At 43.2% G+C, this 20583-nt stretch overlaps 1 protein-coding gene across 1 annotated transcript in view; it reads right to left on the minus strand.

Moving 5' to 3' along the window:
- Positions 1 to 17398, minus strand: part of LOC112107509 (dual specificity protein phosphatase 22) — a 60928-nt gene extending 43530 nt beyond the window's left edge. The window contains exons 1-2 of the mRNA XM_024201241.2: positions 17053 to 17398; positions 10111 to 10144 (exon numbers count right to left, since the gene is read on the minus strand). Of these exons, the coding sequence (XP_024057009.1) occupies positions 10111 to 10144; positions 17053 to 17073 (55 nt within the window). The 5' untranslated portion in view covers positions 17074 to 17398. The remainder of the gene's footprint in view (positions 1 to 10110; positions 10145 to 17052) is intronic.
- Positions 17399 to 20583: the final 3185 nt, after the last annotated feature.

Raw genomic sequence — 20583 nt, forward strand, 5'->3', positions numbered from 1 at the left:
ACACACACAGAGTAACCCTCACAAACAAAAGTATAAGAGAGTCCTTGCCCAAGGTGTTTAAAACAAGATTAAAAGTTTAATAGTCACCAGTGAGGAGTGAATCTGTGAAAAAAAGCAAAGGCCACTGCCACTTCAGCTTCTGGAGTACTGTTAGCTAATAGCAATACTGGGTTCTTATTCTCTGTAGACTAGCTACTAGAGAGGGACATAGCACCTGTAACATACCATACCTGCGCTACTCCTTTTAAGTTTGGCCAGTGATTATAAAGAGATTTGATAAGTTTCAACATGGGAGAGGTACCAAACCACATCTTTAATCAAGTTACATAAAAAATAAGAAAGCAATTTAATACATTTTATTAAGTAAATTTGAGGAAGAAATTTTCCCAAGGTGACTTTTAATCTTGAACCCTTAATTATAGGCACATGAGTATTCAGAATTACAATTAGGTGCTCAGAACTGGAATGCAGGTTAAGGCCTGAAAAATTCGTGCTAGACGTTTTAAAGAAATGTAGTTGATTTTAACTCCGTTCATGTAGACATAATCCAACAGCTCTGGAGTCTGAAATCTTCTGTAGCCACAGTGCAACTTCCCTACACTGGCCCATCAGCAAGACCAGGAGGGAGGACCCTGGTTTGTTCAGTTTGTCTTTAATCTTGATCTCTTGACTGGGAAAGGCTGCCATACATGTCATTTATGACAGTGTTCTTTGTGATGTGGACACCTGTCTTAAAACCAGCCTATACAATCGGTTTGTGTTAGCCTGGTTGAATAGATTTTAAAAAAGCACAGACCACAAAGGTTTCAAACCGGCTCTTCTTTGGTACAAAAATAACAAGAATATCACCTGTACGTTCTTTATGTACGTGCAAAAGATCAATTGGCATCTCTTAATTCGAGTCATTACTCTCTACTATGAAGTTTCAATACCCTTTTTAAATCAGAAAGCAGAAGGTGGCATTTAATCATATTGTCCAACAGACAAAATGCTGAGTATCTGAACACAATAGAATAGAGTTAACAAGTCCATACTCGATTATGAAAAATACTTAATCTTAAAGCTCTTAGCAGCTCTAAAAATCAGAGAAAAATCAAAACTGTCTAGTTTCACCTACTCTGAAGGTCCAGCATGTGTGACTACCGAATAGATGTTTATTCATTTGGATTCCCGTGTCACCATTTCAGACAGAATTCAGAACCAAATACCTGAAAGAATTTAAATTCTCTTCATAACGAGAATGAGCACTTCCAAAGATAATTATGAGACTTGCTGGTATAGACACTGTAACCTGCTAGATCTTCAGAGTTGTTAATAATATTAAGTGCATCCTTGATTAGTCTGAGGTCTCAGAGTCCACCTGTAAAGTGAAGGCTTTGGAAAACTACAGAAGCCAGCCCAGTTGGGCTTTTAAGTCTGTACTGTACTGTGCACCCTCCAAATATAGTTGCATATTTCAGGGCCAGCTACCTGGAACCTCCATTTTAGTTTTAGGGAGGTAGCATTTTCCAGTGGCTAGGACACTGGACTGCGACACAAGAGATGTGGTTTGGCCACTGACCTAAATGTAGCCTTGAGCAAGTCACTTCATCTCTATGTGCCTTCATTTCCCCCCTCCCAGTCTTTAGCTGTATTGTCAATTTAATAAGCTTTTCAAGACAGGATCATCTTTTATTATGCATTTACACAGTGCCTAGCACAGTTGGGCTCTGATCACAATTAGGGCTAGTGCAAGACAAATAAATTATAATTTCAGAGAATGCTAATGGCTCAGGAGAAACGGTGATCCAGGTTCCCAAAGCCCTGGCAAGACAAGCAGCTTTGCAGCCCAGCCAGCTTTAAAACACAGATGGTTCCCTTTAAAAGTTGACTGGCTAGCAGTGTCATTAAGAACACACAGTACTTCCCTTGCAACGTGTTAGTGCTTCAGTTAACTGGAGTTCAATAAAATCAACGCTGTATAGTAAGACAGTGTTTTGGGATATTCATAGAAGAGGGCAGGAGAACCACACAACATTCCTGAAGCTGTGTACCAAGATCGATGAGGTGGGTGAGGTAATATCTTTTCCCTTATCCACCTTGTCTCTCAAATACCCTGGGACCAACACAGCTACAACGACACTACAAACAATGCCAAGATAAATAGCAGTTCACAGTATACATAATTCAAACAACAGAAAATATATAGAGGAGGAAAAAAATACAGTCCCTGGTTGGCAAGTTATCGAAGTCTCTAGACCCATGGAATAGATAATTGAGAGAGGGGAAATTCCCTTGCTTCTCCCCACTGCAAATCACTAATATAACAGACAAGATTTAGAGGCTGTCCTCAGTAGCTATACAGACTGCTCACAATATTTCTGTATAATAGAGATGTATGTTCAATTTCATATCTAAAATTGTTACATTAAGGGACCAAAAAGCAAGAACATTCAGTGCTAGAACTGTAATTCTGACTCATTATTTAGCATATCACTATAGTACTGCACCATACAAAGCAGGCTGATGTTTCAAGGTCACAGTGTTAGATGCACTCTCTTAGAAATCAGAACTAAAAGAAAGCTATTAGGTCACCTCTAGCCTATCCGTTTAGGTTCTCCGCAAGATTCTTCCCTACAGCAGGCTGTCTAATGCTTCATCCAATATAATTTAAAACCTCAACTCATGGAGGCATCAACCAGTTTCCTTGGGAAAGTCCTTCCTCACATAACTTGATACATGTACCCCTTTCTCCTGTTCCCCCCACATTCAGCCTACGTTTCTTTTGCTTCATTTTCTTCCACGCTCCTAGCTCTAGCCCCTCGTACTAGTATGGACAGCGTCACAGCCAGATAGCCAAAGGAGGAAGATTAATTTTGTAGTTAAGGCACTGGAACAGGATTGGTAGAATCTGGATTGAGTCCCCAACTGTACCACACACTTCCTGTGCCTCATTTCCCCATGTGTAAAATGGAGATAGTACTTCCCCTACTCCACAGGGTTCCTCTGAGAATATATTCATTAATGATTGGAAGGATCTTCAGTACTGAGGTGATGGGGCCATGTAAGTAGATAGGCAGACCCAACTCATCATTAATAATCCCTTCAAGACATGTGTGGTGAAAACGATGATTTCCCTTTCATTCGAATGACAGGAAAAGAATTTTCCCTAAGGTTTTGTCACCTCCCCTTCCTTCAAAATATCTAGAGTTTTCTCATCCCTTCTTATCCAGTAAAACCAAAACCATTCTGGTGGAGAAAGCCAATTACATTGATGCCGGTCCAAGTCTGTGGCATCAGACTGTGAGGCATCCCACAACTAAAATAATCAGATCAATGAGATTAGCTCCAACTAGATTTGTATTTCTTGGGGTGGGGGGGGGGGGAAAAGGGGTGGGCTACTACCTTTCTTCTCACCATACACTGTCCTCTTTGTATGCAGTCTCTCTCCCTCCTCCAAACACACAACCCTGCAGCCTTGCCTTCACTAGAGAAAAAAAGGTGTGCTCTTACCATGTGTTAAACTAACACATATCTAAGGAGGTAAAACCCTAGTGAAGACAAGCCAGCTGTAGTTTTATCACATGTTAGCAGCTTGAGGCAAACTCTCAGCTTCCCGCTAGCATTTAGCTCAACCTGTGACTACATTTGAAAACTACAAACTGCCTTGCTTTCACTAGGATTTTAACACATGGTAAGAACACATCTTTTCTCCTAGTGGACACACCCTGAAGGCATTTTTGAGAAGAACTGGCTGGAGGCCTAGGCTAAAACTTTCAAATTTTGGTACCTTAGTTAGGCACACCTACATAATAGGTTTGCCAGGTGTTTGGTTTTCAACGTCCGGCAGCGTCCGGTCAACACAGCTGACCAGCCGCTAAAAGTCCGGTTACCTGCAGCAACCAACCTCCACCACTGAGGGTGGGAAGAGCAGCAGCTGCTGCTGGAGGAGCGGCTCTGCTTAGCAGCTGCTGCTCTTCCTGCCCACCCCATCCCCGCAGCCTGACCAAAAGAACTGACTGGCTCCAAGACCAAGCTCCAAAGTATGTACCGGTGCCGTCGGGGAGGGGGGACCTGTCTCCTTCCCCCCGCCCCGATTTCCTCACCCCCTCGCTCTGGGGACTGACCTCTGCCATGCCCCACTGTGCCCTAATTGGGCAGGCTCCGCATCAGCTCCTCCCACACTGGATCTACAGGCAGTAGGTGAGTCCCAGGGGATGGGGGAGCGAGCGACGGGGGCAGGAGTGGAGAGCGTGCAATGGGGGGATGGGACAGGTGGGACAGGGGGCAGAGCCTTGGGGGAAGGGGCGGGGCAGGGGTGTTTGGTTTCAGGGATTAGAAAGTTGACAACCCTACTACATAAACTGCCTAGTTTTCAGCGATATTGAGCCCCCACAGCCATAGGCAACGACTCCATGTGTGCTCCGAGGCTGGAGCACCCACAAGAAAAAATTGGTGGGTGCTCTGCACCCACCGGCAGCTCACCAACCTGCCCCCCCACCTCAGCTCACCTCCACCTCCTCCCCTGAGCGCACCGTGTTTCTCCTCCTCCTCCCCCCCAGCGCTTGCACCGTGAAACAGCTGTTTCGCACGGCAAGCGCTGGGAGGGAGGGGAGGAGGAGGAACGCGGCACGCTCAGGGAAGAGGCGGGGATTTGTGGAGGTATCCAATAGGGGCAGCGTTGGGCGGAGGGCGCGAGCACTCACCGGTGCCAAGGAAAGTTGGCGCTTGTGCCCACAGCTCCCACTGAGGATTGCTTCCCACCTCCCCTTGCTCCCCATGGTTCCAAAGGACACACTTAGTTCCATCCATAATATGCAATGACGTCACAGAACAAATTGAGTGTCTAGGCAAAACTTCCACCCTTCCTGTTCCCGAAGCTTTAATTCCTGTAAATAAATCTGTTCAAAATTCTAAGTAGTTCTATTGTAAAGGGGAGGGGCGGGAAGACTAGTTGGCTAAAAAGAGTGCTCCTGAACTAGAGCCCTGCAGCAGGACTCGCAGGACTCGCTGCCATAATAGCAGGAGCAGGTAAAATGTACTTTGTTGCAGGCAGGATTAGTTGGGGGGGGGGGGGGGGGGAGGGGGGGGAAAAAAAAAACAGACTGCAGTAATTTGTGGGAAAACAATCTCATCAGTTTGTCATTAAATAGAATTTCAGCAATTTCTCTTTTTTTAAATAAAGGTTTTAATATGTAAATTTAAGCAAGGGATAGAAAGATTTGATGTCTATTACAACAGGAGTTAAAGTATTTTTTTGCATGGTTTAAGCAAGATTTGTTTTATTCTTTTAATGGTAAAAATTGTGTCTGAATTCCATATATATATATATATATATATATATATAAAAATACATACATACACACACACACACACAAACAGACTTTTTTTTAAAGTAGCATGGGGGAATCGGTCTCATGGGCTTTGTGGGATCTAAGGTTTTTGTGGGTGAGAGCAGGATAAAAATGCAAGAAACAATACAGGAGCAGGTGGGAGTGGGAATTACAGGGCAGGACAGGAGCGGGATTAAAACAGTAGTCCCACACAGGGCTCTACCCTGAATCTTCTTCCCTTCCTAGGGCAATCCACATTTGAAGCTTTAGCTGTACTAGCCTGTAAATCTAGATTATCTGTGAATCCAGGAGAGCAATACTGAAAGATACTAACCCACTCTTCTTTGTTGAAGGCTGAACCCCAAATGGGACCCCAGAAAAGGAAGTTTTCCTGAAAGAACCTTGAACAAACTTATTCAGAGGAATTCAATGGCACTGTGAACACAGGAGAATCATTTCCTGTGCACTGCATCTTATGTTGAGGAACAGGAAGAGTGGAAACTTCACCTAAGCTCTTCAATTCATCCATAGTGCCACTGGACTCTTTGGGGGAATTAAGCCTCACATTGCGGCTTTCCCCTCAGAATCGAAAATCCCCCAAATATTCCATTGGAAAAACTCAAATCTTCCAAACATGTTTGCAAGCAGAAAGGACATGTATTACTTTGTATTCAAGCTTGAAGAACTGTGTGGCCTTTAACTCTTATTACAGTTTATTGAGCCCTGGTTTTTGGAATCAATTGTACTTGAAAAACCAGTTGGCACTCGTGTAGATGAAAAATATTTTCCTACTGCTGCATAGGAAAAGAGGCAAAAACCTCGTACTGTCCCACCAGGGTATTAGAAAAACAAGAAATTTCTTCTGATGGGAATACAGAAAGCTATCAGTTGCCGCAGAGCAGACACCAGCTTTCGTGTGGGAATAAAGGCTTATGGGGGCTTTCAGACCCACAGCTGTTGACTGACAGCTTTGCACTTCATCAAGGGAGATTACACTAGCTTGTGAGTGGACTGCAGGACTTTGGTTTCCATTTGACAGACCAAAATTCTTTCAAATCAGAGGGGGGTGCAGGGATTTAATTTGAAGAGGGCTTCTTCCCACCTTCAGCCCCTCCGCCACTACATCTCTTACCAAGCTACCAGTCCCATGGAGTTTAGACAGGGCAAGGCCTTGCTCCTGAACAAAAGAAAACCCAGAAGATAATCAATCTGTAAGATTAATTTTCTCCTGGGTTTTAAAGGTGAACTCTTCCTCAGTATTTTGTAAGAAAGGCAGCAGTTCTGCTTGAACTGCCGAGTTCTCTGGATGCACATTCTCCTAAACACTTTGTACCTTAGGAATGTAATTCAGTTTTAATTTTTAGCTAAGGTCCCAATTCAAGAAAACTCTTAAGTTCCTAAATCCATCTCTCTTCAGAAAAGTATTGTAAGTACATGCTTAAAGTCCTATGGACTTTAATGTTTTCCTGAATCAGTACTATACAAAAGCTTTCCATTCCCAAGGATTCCAAGATGCTATAAAAGCACTCTCACTCTGCCTGAAGCAATCTGTCTAAAGATAGGAGTCCTGACTTGCAGGCCACCGCTCTGAGTTCTATCCCCATCCATACCACTGACTTGCTCTACAACCATTTCATAAACTGTGCCTCAGTTTACCCATAAGTTAAACATGTCTGATTCTATTTACCTTACATAGACAATTGGAGGCTTAACTTCAGAACAGCAATTCAGGAGCCCTGAAAGACAGGTTCTACATAACTACAAAGTAGGAGTGCTAGTATGGTGAAAGATTCCATGGTCAGAACATTCATTGTCCCTTCCAAACAATGGAACTGCCAGAAGCACAGCACCCTCTAACATCATGCTGGGGTATTGCATCAGTTTTGATGAGAATGCAGGGAACCACCTGCTTGAATCACTCATACCACTTCCCATAGCATCTCAGTTTCCTTAGAGGTTTCCCAGGCAATTACTAACCTAGCACAGCACTATTCAACTTGTGAAAGGTGATAAAAATCACAGTTCAAGGGGAGTCTGTTGTATCACACATTTTTTATACTCAAAAGAATCACTTGCAAAACCCAAGCTTTCTAGGCATGAGACACCATAGAGGGACCCAATTGTCAGAAAGCACTGAGCACCAACTTTCTCAATATGGGTGTCAAGTCCAGCACCCAAATCTCTACTCACTATTCAAAATCTTGTCCTGTCTTTCATACATTGCATGTGATGTAAATCAGAACACTTGCAAAAGAACCCAGTAATCAAATTCCTCTAGGAATGTTTATAGTGGCAAGCTTATATTTGCCTTGTTCCAGCAGCACTGTATTACTTTGCAATGTTAGCGGTCACTGTTGCTATTAGCATTATTAGACTGTTTAGAAAGTTTTTTAGAAATTCAAAGATCATTAACTATATTAATTAAAGTGTTGTTCTATGCACAAAGTAAATGAGGTAATATCTTTTATTGGACCAACTTCTGTTAGTGAAAGAGACAAGCTTTTGAGCATACATAGAGCTTTTCTATAGGTCTGGCAAAGGTACAGGGTCCGAAGAACTCTGTGTGGCTTGAAAGCTTGTCTCTTTCACCAACAAAAGTTGGCCCAATACAAGATATTACTTTCCCACTTTGTCTCTTTAACAGCAATTGTCTCTCTTCTGCTCCAGAGATGTAACTAACTCAGAGATCAATTACCTACTGACATGACCTCACAGTGGTGGAGAGTATTGATTAAATACTATGTGAGCAAAGGCCATTTAAAAAAAAGCCCACCTTTATTTTTATTAACAAACAGCGATAATCGCTGAAGCACAGACATTCATATTGACACCAGCCCTTCCCCCTCCCTCCAGATATGAAATAGCTGACACTTCAGCTTCATTTATTTTTAACTGGATCCCAATACTACACAGTCACCCCACCTTCATTAACACCACGTTTTTATCATGCTAAAAGTTATTTGACATACCATTTATAGACCATTTGCAAGGCCCCTGGCTGAATGGTTACAGCATGACAAGCCAGAAGTGTTCTAGGATCTAATCTGGGCTGAGGTGCTGACTCACTCTGCAACCTTGGCCTACTCCCCTTCATCTTGCCTTGCCTCAGTCACTCAGTGGGTGAAAACAGTACCACACTGAGAAACAGATGCTGGGTCTGAGTTTCACTCTCTTGGGAGTATTATCAAAAGTTTTGCCACCACGGCTGGCATGACGATAGGGCCAGTTTCAGAGTCGCACACCGTGCGCTATTGGCAACTCCGGGGCCCCTCCCCCACACACTGCACTTTGAAAAACTGAAGCACTCTCACATGAAATGCGAGATATCGTCCATCCCTCTCCAGTCCTCTCCCACTTTGTCTCATTCAGCAGTGAGGCCAAGATTAGCTGTCACAAGCAGAAGGCACTGCCTCAACTCAGAAGATGCACTGTCTCTGGGTTTTCTCCCTCTCCCCCTCCTTATTTTCTCCTCCCAACCCCCCACCTGCCCCTTCTGATTTCTATATCTTCTTTGTTTCCAGTCCCTGTATCCCATCACAAACTTATCATTACCTGCACGCTCGTCTCCTTCCCCTCCATCCCTCATCCACACCGTTGACACAACCAACTTCCCTCCACCCCACGCAGCCCAGCACCATCTTCATGTTTGCCACCTGGCGTAGGAGTGCCCCTCAAACTCATCCTGCATCTCTGGGCTCGTTCCAAAGATGCTCCACACAGAAAGGGGAGCAAAATAACTATCAGGATGCTAAAGTGGACCCTGCAATCCCATCCCCCTGTCAACAAGGGATGGCAGGATCAGATAAAGACAAGACAAACAGTGCCACTATCCTGTTGTAGGTTCATGCTACCAAATACTTCACAGGAGCGAGTAGGGGGGAGGAGGGAGGAAGAGAAATATTGGTGCAGCACCACCTAAATATGAAATGAAAGGAACAGACCTTGTCCAGTCATGTGAGCAGACCAAATATATGGAAGCACGTGCAGTCGCCACTCAGCAACACGCCTGTTGCTCACAACTAAGCATAGCTCTAGGTAGATGATGTTGCCAGTTATTTATTGGTGGTATTGCAATAGCACCTAGAGACCCCAAGCTGGGATCGCGGCTCCTCTGTGCTAGGCGCTGTACACATATGTAATGAACAGATGGTCCCTGTCCCAAATACTTAACAATAAGTAATTACAGTCAGTGGGAGCTGCTGGGTGCCCAGTACTTTTCTCAGCCTTAGCTTTCTTACAGATAAGGCTCTAAAAGTGCTAGGTTAAAAACCAAATGGAAAATAAAAACCACACACAGAGAGGGAGAGGGAAAACAGGTCTGAATCTACAATATGGACATTGCATCCTGATACTCAGGCATCAAACTCTGTATCTGTCAGTTTCACAAGCATTTATAATAGGGCTCCTGAACGGTTCTGATCTATAACCACAATAATGAGAGCAATGAATTGGAGGCAAATTAAGCCATTAATAATGAGGAGGGCTTACAAAAATGGCCTGGCTCACAGGCCAGTCTGCAAAGTGCAGAACCAATCTACAACAGAGGCCAACATTTGGGAATTCTAGGTGAAGCATGCTCCCAGGAGAGTGTGTGCATTTTTAACCAGTTGTGCAGTGCAGTGTACAGATGACAGAGAAAACATTCTCTTTTTAGTGCTAGCAGGTAGATTCAGAAATTAAGCAAAATGGGGATAAAGAACTTGCACAGATTTTAGCAAATTCTGTAGGGCTACGTATGACCCAACACTTTTTCAGACTTTTAAGTAATCCTAAATTGTAACCATAAAACTAAACTTACCTTTAAAGTTGCCAAGGAACAAGCCAGGCAGAATCTGTGAGAAAGAAATATAGTATCAAATATAGAGGTCTTGTGGTAGCACAGTTCAACAATGTTCGATTTGCATACAGGATGGAACATATTTCTGTCGCAGACTATTGTCTAATAGAATCTAAAGATGCTGGCAGCATTATATATTTCTCCTTGCAACTTTCCCATTCTATAATGCTTCAGACACGCTGCACTTTGAAATGTTTCCAACATAACTAGGGGTTGATGGTAATATTTGACGGTTATACACCATCTTCCACCCAAGGATCTCAAAAATAGGCCTTGTAAAAACCTTGTTGTAATGTATTATCCTTATTGAATCAATGGGGAAACAAACACAAAAAAGGTTAAGTGACTTGCCTAAGGACACAGAACAAGTCAGAGAAGGGACTGGAAAATAAAATCCAACAGATCTTGTAGCTCTTGAAGCGGAGGAAGGCAAGTCAGACCACTGTCACCCTACATTGCAGTAGGGTACTCTTTCATTGATTCTCACTCAGTTCATAAGTGCTGTTTGCAGTGATTTCTTATAATTAAGTCACTCAGTTGCACTTCCGCACTCCCCTCCCCTGAACTATGTGCTCCCCTGCAGCGCTCCCATAAACTCTTGCTGTTCTCAGTTACATTACTTTCTTTAACTTAAGAGTTTCAAGGTCTGCTTCAAGGCCAGCTCTGTGCAGTCTGAGTACATGTGGTTAACATTGTGATGTTACCCATTCCCACCCTTTCATAAACCTCCTCTGAACTGAAGCCAAAACACAAAAGAGCATATATGAAAAAAAGGAACACACCACAACTCAAAAGTAAAACTTTTGTTCTCTCCCACTACATGACAGACACCTGGACATCTATGACCAACATCTAATTCCTCTGAAGAAGCTAAAACACATGATCCATTTTCCTTAACACGCATGCAAAGCATACCACCATCAATGACATGTCAACACCGACTTCCTAATGCCTTAGCAACGCCCTAATGTCATCACAACTGCATCAACAATCTCTCTGGCACTGCTATTTAAAGGAAAAACTCCACCCATTTTGCTCAGTCCAGCAATCCGGAAGTTCTAAAAGGTATGAAGCACTTTCGCCAGGGATTGGCATTTGAGCCCTTTCTTCACAACAACCATCTTGTTGAAAAGTGACATGATTTGTGTCACGGAGTGTAGCAGCGCAGCCTATGGGACTGTAAATTAGTTTCCAGCATGCTTTAGAATACTGGTTCCGCAAACGAAAACAATCTTTAACGCTTACTAGGCCATTGTCAATCAGGCCAGAAAACAGAAAAACCACACTTTCAGGCCAACATTATTTCGCATGAACCTCCCTCCCCTACATCTTTAGCTGATATTTCCTCTCCATGTCAGGTCACATCATATCTAACCCTAGGGTTCAATCCTGTTAACAGCTCTAGAAGGCCGTGTTGCCTGGACCCAAAGAACCTTTGCAATTCCCTCAACCATGTACAGAGCTGAATGACACTCATCCATTTCGTTTTTATTTTTGCTTTTGCCATACTGGGATCTGAAGGAATGTGAAACTTAAAGTGAAAGTCAAGGGTTGCAAAATCACATGAACCAAAGCTGACAATGTTTGACAAAAACCCACGCAAACAGACCTGCAAGTTTAACACAGCTAATGCGGTCTCACTATTTATCTCCTTTTGAGTTTTACTAATTAACATCCTTTACAAAGAGTGCAAAGTCTGACCCATCTAGAAAGTCATTACTTCAAGAGTGCATGTAATTTGGTCTCCTTTGTACGGACCACTTTGAGGACCCATCTCTGAAACTTTTCACTCGCTCTCAAACATGCTGGGGGGGGGGGGGCGGGGAGAACCACTCATGGGACTCTTAAAATAAAGAAAGAAAGATGTGGTTGTGTCTCTGACTCAGCTTGAGTCTCTCCAAGTTAAACAGATGTGGGCCATTGCCTCTGTTTGAGAGTGAGGGTGGGGAGACAGCACATTAGCAGCTTCTCTCAGGAGTATTGTACCTGTGGCATGAGTGAAGGGCCAGCAACTGCTGGCATAGTATGCTCCCAAACAGATCACAATGGCACAAAATTCAACAACCCAACCCAGCCAACTATCTCAGTCTGAGCTTAAATTCCCAAATACACCTCTACCCCGATATAACGCGACCTGATATAACACAAATTCAGATATAACACGCTAAAGCAGTGCTCCCGGGGAGGGGGGGGGGGGCTGTGCACTCCAGCGGATCAAAGCAAGTTCGATATAACGCCGTTTCACCTATAATGCAGTAAGATTTTTTTGGCTCCCGAGGACAGCGTTATATCGGGGTAGAGGTGTACAAACGCAATATTCCATATGTGTAGCAGTGAACTCAAATATAACAGTAACACTGTATGATGCTATAATATTTTAGACTGTACTGCAGCATTTATATACCAAGCGTATATTCCCAAAAGAGGATTCGAGTTTATATTCTAGTCATTATGGTTTCTAATCCTAGTGGTAAAGAGAAAATGCCAAGACTGGGTAGAGGGACAGACTGGAGGAGGGATAAAAAGGAAGATGCTCTTTAAATATGATGTCTCCAGTGAAGGTTGAAAAAACCAGAAGTGTGTATTTGTGCATTATGAAACCAATAAAGGAAATTAAAATGACTTGCAAGGAAGAGGCTGCCTCAGGAATCATTCTAAAAGAATGAAACCTTACCAAGGGGGAAAGCTACCTGGAAAAAAGTGACTCTTCCTAAAGTGCTTACTAATGTTTCAGCACTATGCTATGGTTGGGAACTTTCAGCTCTGTCATCTCACACTGACTTCAGCAAGTGCAATTTCAGACTATGGAGAAGGGAGGATTAGAACCACATGAAGAGTGATGGATGGGTGTTTATGTGTGAGAGAAGAGTGGGAACGTGGGTGGGGGGGAGAAGGGTGGCTATATCATGAACTTTTCAACCACTGCTTTGTGAATAAAACAAGAACTCTTCATATGAGCTGAAACACAATATGAAGCAAATGCTATTTAGTAAATACAACCATGGACAAGATCTCTACTTTGCCACCAATCACCAAGAACATCTAAGTCAGTCATCGGTTCTTAATTGCATTAATGGGAAAGTCAAAAGAATAAATATTGTGATGGCAGAGCCCTTCTAAGAGAACGCTACTGATACTTATCAACCTCCTAGTAATTCTTCAGATACATAAATCTTTTAAGTGGATGTCTGAATGCCCCATTATTTTCTAAATAGACACATACTCTCAGACTATATTAACATAACTTACTGCATAAAGTTGTTTTGACTAATATCTATTAAGCAATCCATGGAAATTCACTGCAGTTTAATGGGTTTTGTGCAGAGATTATGAGAAGATAATGTGATGCAAGGCAAGAACAAGAGGATTAGCCTATTTCACTAAGCCTCACAGGAAAGTCACATAGGTCGATGGACCAGATCCTCACCTGATGTAAATTGACATAGGTCAATTGATTTCCATGGAACTATTTACATCAGCTGTAACTCTCTAGATCGATTTACATTTCTTATAAATTATCCTCTTTATTAAATGCAATTTATATGGGGCACTTATAATTCATGTGCTTAATGATCTTGTAATAACAATTAAACACACCTACACTAATAAATCCCAGTTGCCATTTTAACAATGCCACTAAAAGAACCTTCCCCCATGAAATACTGAGACTTACACCATCCCTTCAAGAAAGCCTGAGGGTATGTCTACACTACAGGATTAATCCGAATTTAGATAATTCGAATTTGGGAAACAGGTTGTATAAATTCGATTGTGCGCGGCCACACTAAGCACCTTAATTCGTTTTTTAACCACATTAATTCGGTGGTGTGCGGCCACACTAACCCTAATTCGAATTAACAAAATCGATTTAGGCGTTACTCCGCTCGTCGAGGTGGAGTACAGAAATCGATTTTAAGTGCCCTTTAATTCGAATTAACTGGCTCTGTAGTGTGGACGGGTGAAGGGTTAATTCGGATTAACGCAGCTAAATCCGAATTAAAGTCCTAGTGTAGACCAGGCCTGAGTGAATAAAAAGATCTTGCAACATACAGTTAATTGATCTTCAGGGGATCAGACAAGAAGGGAGTGAATCCCAGTGGAAGGCTCTTCACTGAGAATGCCTTTCATTAAGAATATCTTGCTCTCACATAAATACATCTAAGTTATATCCGTTTGAGCGTTATCTCCCATCTGATCTCAGCTGCCAAACTTCAAAATTAAGAAGAGGGGGTTTCTAAGGTCCTGCATGATTTTGAAACACAGAAATCAACATGAACCTTGAACTAAAACCAAATTCAGAGACAAAGCATGAGGAGTTAGATTAAGAAAAGGAAAATGTAGACTATTAAGAAAAACTCTAGCAATCAGATCAGTTGGACTGCAGAATAGTCTTCCCACGGAAGTGGTGGAAAGCCCATCACTGGAACCATTTCTGACTGGAGTAGGAAAGATCTCTAGAAACTACTGTGATGGAAGATAGGCTAAGTGAAGAAAAAGATCTGCAGGATTTTAGCCCTCAACTGAAGAGGTTAAAGACAGAAGGCACTGAAAATTAATTGCAGTTAAGTGGTGAATTTGCAGTCAGAGAGGGCTTGCTAGCCAGCCATTTTCCCATAGTTGTGTTGCATGGGAATATGCACAAATGCTTTCAATTTACTTTGGAAGAATCCGGTGGATGACTAGGTGCCAGGCTTGAGAACAACAAACACAGCTATTTTTGCTAAAATGGGTAGCACAAGGTGTAACAGACAAAAAGTGCCCCAGTCCTCTGCAAGCATTTCTATAAGCCCCAAAACCCATATAAAATCAGGTACACTTACTACTATGAAATACATGTATACCACATTTCTAATTAAACAAAAAACATAGGAACCCCACTGCACTCATGACTAGAACACACAACAGTGACAAGGGCTCAAGAACCAACAGCAGCTGTAGCAGTCTCTGGAGCTTTTCCATTCCTAAACCATTAGGGGCAACAATTAATCCTCTCTTGGCTTCAGTACAAAGAGATTCTCCTAATTGAAATAATCCACCATCTGATGAGCTGCTCAAGTCATGTCCCTCTGCAGTCTCCATCATATATGGCTACACTGCAAGAAGCACTCAAATTACCAACTACTGTCACTGGTACTGAGAGGCATTGATGACTCAGGGGAGCACATGCATCCAACAATCAGCTTTGATGATTCCAAGCCTCTCTTAATCCCTTGTGTTACTGCTGGCTCACAAGACTGACAGAAAAGGCAATGATTCTAAGAATAAAACCAGCACCCAAAATCTTCAAAAATGACTCCGGATTTTGGGCACCTCCATTTTTGGGTACCCAATTTGAGATACATTAAAATGGACCTGCTTTTCAAAAAGTGCTGACCACCCACCATCTGCAAAAGCAAAGTAATTAGAAGGTTATGTCCTAAATAGCCCAAATAAAGCAGAGGGAGATTCATAATTGATTTTAAATTGACCTCACTTCCCCAAAGTCTCAGATACGGCAGGTATGTGTTGTTATTCCCATTTTGCAAACAGGAAAACAAATGTGGAGAGGTTAAAGCTCTGATCCTGCATCCATTAACGTCAATGGGCCCAGGATCAGGTCCTCACCGATTTGCCCAAGGCCTCACAGCAAGTCAGTGTCAGAGCCAGGAAATCCTGGCTCCCAGCCTCATGTTCAGTCTACTAACCACATGGCCCTCAAGTGCTAGACAGAGATACATAAAAAGTGGGATCCTTGACACCCCCAATAGTAAGTCTGAGGCAAAAGAAACACCAGGAGTGTGTTAAATCTTCTCCCTGTAGTAATCAGTAAACAATCAGTCTCCATATGGTAGTTTGAAAATCTAATTAACTTGCATTAAACAAGTGTCTGAACACAAAAAGAGCTGATGCTGGAAGAGAAAAGAAAGACATCCAGATTCCTCTATGCTGAATGGTATCAGCTAGGAAAATCCTGATAGTTATAGAAATTCAAATATTTCTTATAGGATACACCCAAAAACCCACTTAAGAAAACAAATAATACAGCAAAAGAGCCAAGAACCACAACAATCACGATAAAGATTTTTGACTTGGCTTCTTCAAGGCATGTGGTATAACACAACATGTCCTGAGACTGACTCAAGGGGAGGTGAGGGGGAAAGGTAACTGTGGAACTGTTAGATGCCTAGGAGATTGCGAAACATAAAGAACGCCATTTATTTTCCTCCAGCAGCTTCCAAGTCTGGCATCTTGATCTTCCTACCCCTCTGCGTGATGGATGGTTTTAAAGGGGGTGCCCAGAATACTTCTTGAACATCTAGGTAGCTGTAAGGACTCTGGCTGCCAGAGACATTTCCGTCTTCTCGTGCAAAACCGAGAAACACACACACAACAAGGAAACGACAACCGAGAAATATACATATACGCCCTGAATACTAGTCATGTGGGCAGCAGTCTTATAAAGGCGCGTGAGGGCTCAGGGATCGGGACTAGAATTATCTAGCTCTCCCACTTTGCTAAACTAGTCTACAGCAAATGTATTTTGCAGGGTGAGGAAGGGAGAAAGATCTACTTAGTACCAGCTGAAACCAAATCATCGTGCATGCATGGCAGCTGCAGATTGCTAACCAGGAAACGCGCCCCCAGGGGGAATTTCAGCCATCATCTCCTTCCCTTCCCCAAAAGCCAAAATTAAAGTTAGGCAGAAAAACCTCATTTGACCTCATCTGTCCATAAACTCCTGTAGCAACGGCTCTTTACCCCTCATTGTACAAGGATGTTTACTACAAAACAAAGCAGGGAGGGGGAGGGCAGGCTGTGGGGCGGCGGTGGATTTATATCTTTACAGCAGCTTTTCGATCCTGAGGAGCCCTGCACACCCCGACGCACATGCACACAAAGAATAACAATAAGCAGCAGCATTACCTTGTTCATCCCATTCCCCATGGCTCTAAGCGGACTGAACTTTAGTACCACGGGAGAACGCTTGGCTGCAGGCTAAGCTTGCGTGCACGCTGCAGGTCAATGTGCATGGGAAAGTGTTTGCCCTGTGATGAGAGTGTGTATGGGGTAAGGGGTTTACTCTCAATTCTCAGCTGGAGCGCGCAGGATCATCTCTGCCCCCAGCGTGGCTAGGCTTTTCTCCTAGATGCCTTGTGAGCAGAGGAGGTTTTACCGCTTAGCTGCCCCAGACCTCGCTGCACGGGAGAACAGCTGAACTAGTCACCAGGGCTCCATTGCCAGGAACCACCTCTCGGCTCTCGCCCTTCTGTTTGCAGGGCTCGCCACCCCCACGTGTGAATAGAACCAAACGCCTAGGAAGCTCCCACCCCCCCGCTCGCAGGCTGCCCTGGGGCTTGTAGTTCCGCCGCTGCCGGCTCCCCCCGCCGAGACCCGCCTGAGAAAACTACAGGTCCCGCCGTGCAAAGCGACCCCAGCCCTCCTCCGCCTTTAGCACACGCGGAGAGAGACTAGGGTGCGTCCTGCCCACTCTCATTCCTGGAAGGGTGAGTAAGCGGCGGCGGCTGGTGCTACGGGTGTGTGGGATGAGGCGAGAGGTTGTTTGGTTTCTCAGCAGCCAGGGCCAAAATAACACAAGTTGCCACATTGAAATAATCAAACCTATTTCTTGCCGTTTATGCAAATCAGGCTTGGTTTTAAAAAAGAAAAACAGGAGAAAAAAAAACCCTTCTATTCAGGGCCTTGTGCCAGGAAACCGCTGCTGACAGCTTTATGCTGATCTGTACAGTGGTTTCCAAGGACTAGGGTCTCTGTAAGCCCCCTGTGCCCCCCACATCCCAGCTTTTCCAAGATCTGCCTGTATTCCCAGTAGGGCTGTAATGTAGACACTACCGCGACGGAAGAGGTTCTTCTGTTGCGGTAGTAAATCCACTTCTCAGAGAGGTGGTGGCTAGGTTGACGCAAGCTTGGGGCTGCTTAAGCGTCACACACGTTGTGAAATTGTTCACAGCCTTGAGCCATGGTGTGAGGTCGACCTATTTTTGTAGCGTAGACCAGGCCTTAGGACATATCTACGCTCCAAAGTTAAGTTGACTTAAGTTACCTCAACAATCATAAGCCGCTTTAATTACATCCATTGTGCACGCCCACACAACGTTCCTTGTGGCAGACCGTGTCCTCAGTTGGTGCTCTTGCATTGACAGAGCATTGCATTGTGGGTAGCTATCCCCCTGGGCAACTCACCACCCTCTGCCGCTGGGAGCTCTGAGAACAGATCGCAGTGCATCATGGGGGGGAGGGGTGCTCTCCATCCCGAAGATGCAGTTCTTTCCCTCCCATCATTCCATGGGCTTCCGACTTCGTTTCACACCATTTTTGAATAGCCCCTGTAAACTGTGCGCCCGCCGATTCTGCCTGAAAGCATGGATCCTGAACTGCTGACAACAGGCTCCCTAGTTGTTTAATATGTGCACAGTTAAATGGGAGATGAGAATTAAATGGAGGCAATGGCTGGTATAGCTAAGGTCTTAGAGTTTGATCCTGCTCCTGTTGAAGTCAAAACCAGAAGTTCCATTGACTTCAATGGTAACAGAATTAAGCCCTTAGTCTGATAAACTGGCACAGTTGTTTTGGAAAGTTTGAGAATCACTGCTTTAATATAGTCATGACAAGGCCATAGCTGTCTAAATGCCCTACGGTGTTATTCCTTATGTCGTTTTCTGATGACAGCAGTTCTGTTGAAGGAGAGGAGTATAAATTGGTCTCTGTGCAGTACTTAGTACCTCACTCCTCCCCACCCTTGTGCCTAAATAATACCAAAGAGCTACTCAACCAATGGAGAATAGGAACAGTCTTGAATATTTCATTGGCAATGCTCCCCCAAATGTATTTTATTACAGTATTTTTGTGAAATGTAGGCTCAAAAGAAATTAATTGCCGTTTGCCATAATATTACCTCTCCTGGAATTCTGCACCACTGCACAATGGAGAATTTGCACAGAATTAATGTTCCCCACAAAATTTTATATTTTCATGCAGAATTTGTGATTTCCACCAAAATGTTTTTTTTCTGGTTTTGCATTTCAAATGTATTAGTTACATATACACGTAATGTCTTTGCACACACATGAGCACTACTGCTGTGTGAGCAGCAAGGCTCAAAGTAAAAACCTTATGTATTCCCTGCCAGCCTGCACCCATCCCCCTCCGCTCCGCGTGCATACCACCTCCAGAGATGAATGGGTATTGGCTGGCAAACCACATACAGGACCCAACACACACACACACACACACACACACACACACAATTTACCCTCGGTCTCCCTTGCCCATGCTAACCACTGGCTATCCTACAATTAAACTACCACAACTCACCAACCCCCCTCCCGTTACAGTGGCATGACCCAAAAACCTTACAATACACATAGAAGTTTGAACTTGGACAAGACATGACAGACACAAAACAGTCCTTAAGGATGGTAGCCTCCTTTTAGGCCAGGTCGTTACAATACTTTTGTATAACATACTTTTGTATAATGATTTTGTTTACATGAAACATTTAGTTTCACTGAAACAGAAGATCGCTGTCAACAAAGATACATCAAGTTTGGTATTAATATGCTTAATAAGGAATCTATTTGTCAAAAAACATTTTCTGAATCTTTTTCGTTGTCTGTATTGTTACAGACATACTTGCTGACAGGTATTTTGAAATAAATTACCAAAATAATTGAAACTGGCATGATTATATTGTGCTATTTTGATAAATAAAATATGCAGAATTTTAAAATATCGTGCGCAGAATTTTAAATTTTTTTTGGTGCAGAATTTCCCCCGGAGTATAATATAGAAATGTAGAACTAGAAAGGACCTCGGTAGGTCATCTATTCCAGCTCCCTGCATTCTGTACCATCCCTGACACGTGTTTGTCTAACCGGTTCTTAAAAACCGCCAATGATGGAGATTGCAAAACCTCCCTAGGTAATTTGTTCCAGTGCTTAACTACGGATACAGCTAGAAAGTTATTCCTAATGTCTAACTTAAATCTCCCTTGCTGCAGTTTAAGCCCATTATTTCTTTTCCTGTCTTCAGTGGATAAGAAAAACAGTTTATCACCCTCCTCTTTATAACAACCTTTTACATACTTGAATGCTTATGTCCCTCCTCCGTCTTCTCCTCTCCAGACTAAACAAACCCAGTTTTTTCAACTTTTCTTCATCGGACATGTTTTCTAGACCTTTAAACATTTTTGTTGCTCTCCTTTGGACTTTCTCCAATTTGTTCACATCTTTCCTGAAGCAAGGTGCCCAGAACTGGCCATCACACAGTGCTCCAGTTGAAGCCTTATCAGTGCTGAATAGAGAGGAAGAATTACTTCTCGTGTCTTGCTTACAACACTCTTGCTAATGCTGTTCACTTTTTTTACAACAGTATTACATTGTTGACAAAGATCACTGCTCTACAGCCAAAATGCTTCTGAAATAAATGTAGTCAAAC

The sequence above is a fragment of the Terrapene carolina genome, unplaced genomic scaffold (assembly GCF_002925995.2).
Source record: "Terrapene carolina triunguis isolate 2854851 unplaced genomic scaffold, T_m_triunguis-2.0 Scaffold55, whole genome shotgun sequence".
NCBI classification, from domain to species: Eukaryota; Metazoa; Chordata; order Testudines; family Emydidae; genus Terrapene; species Terrapene triunguis.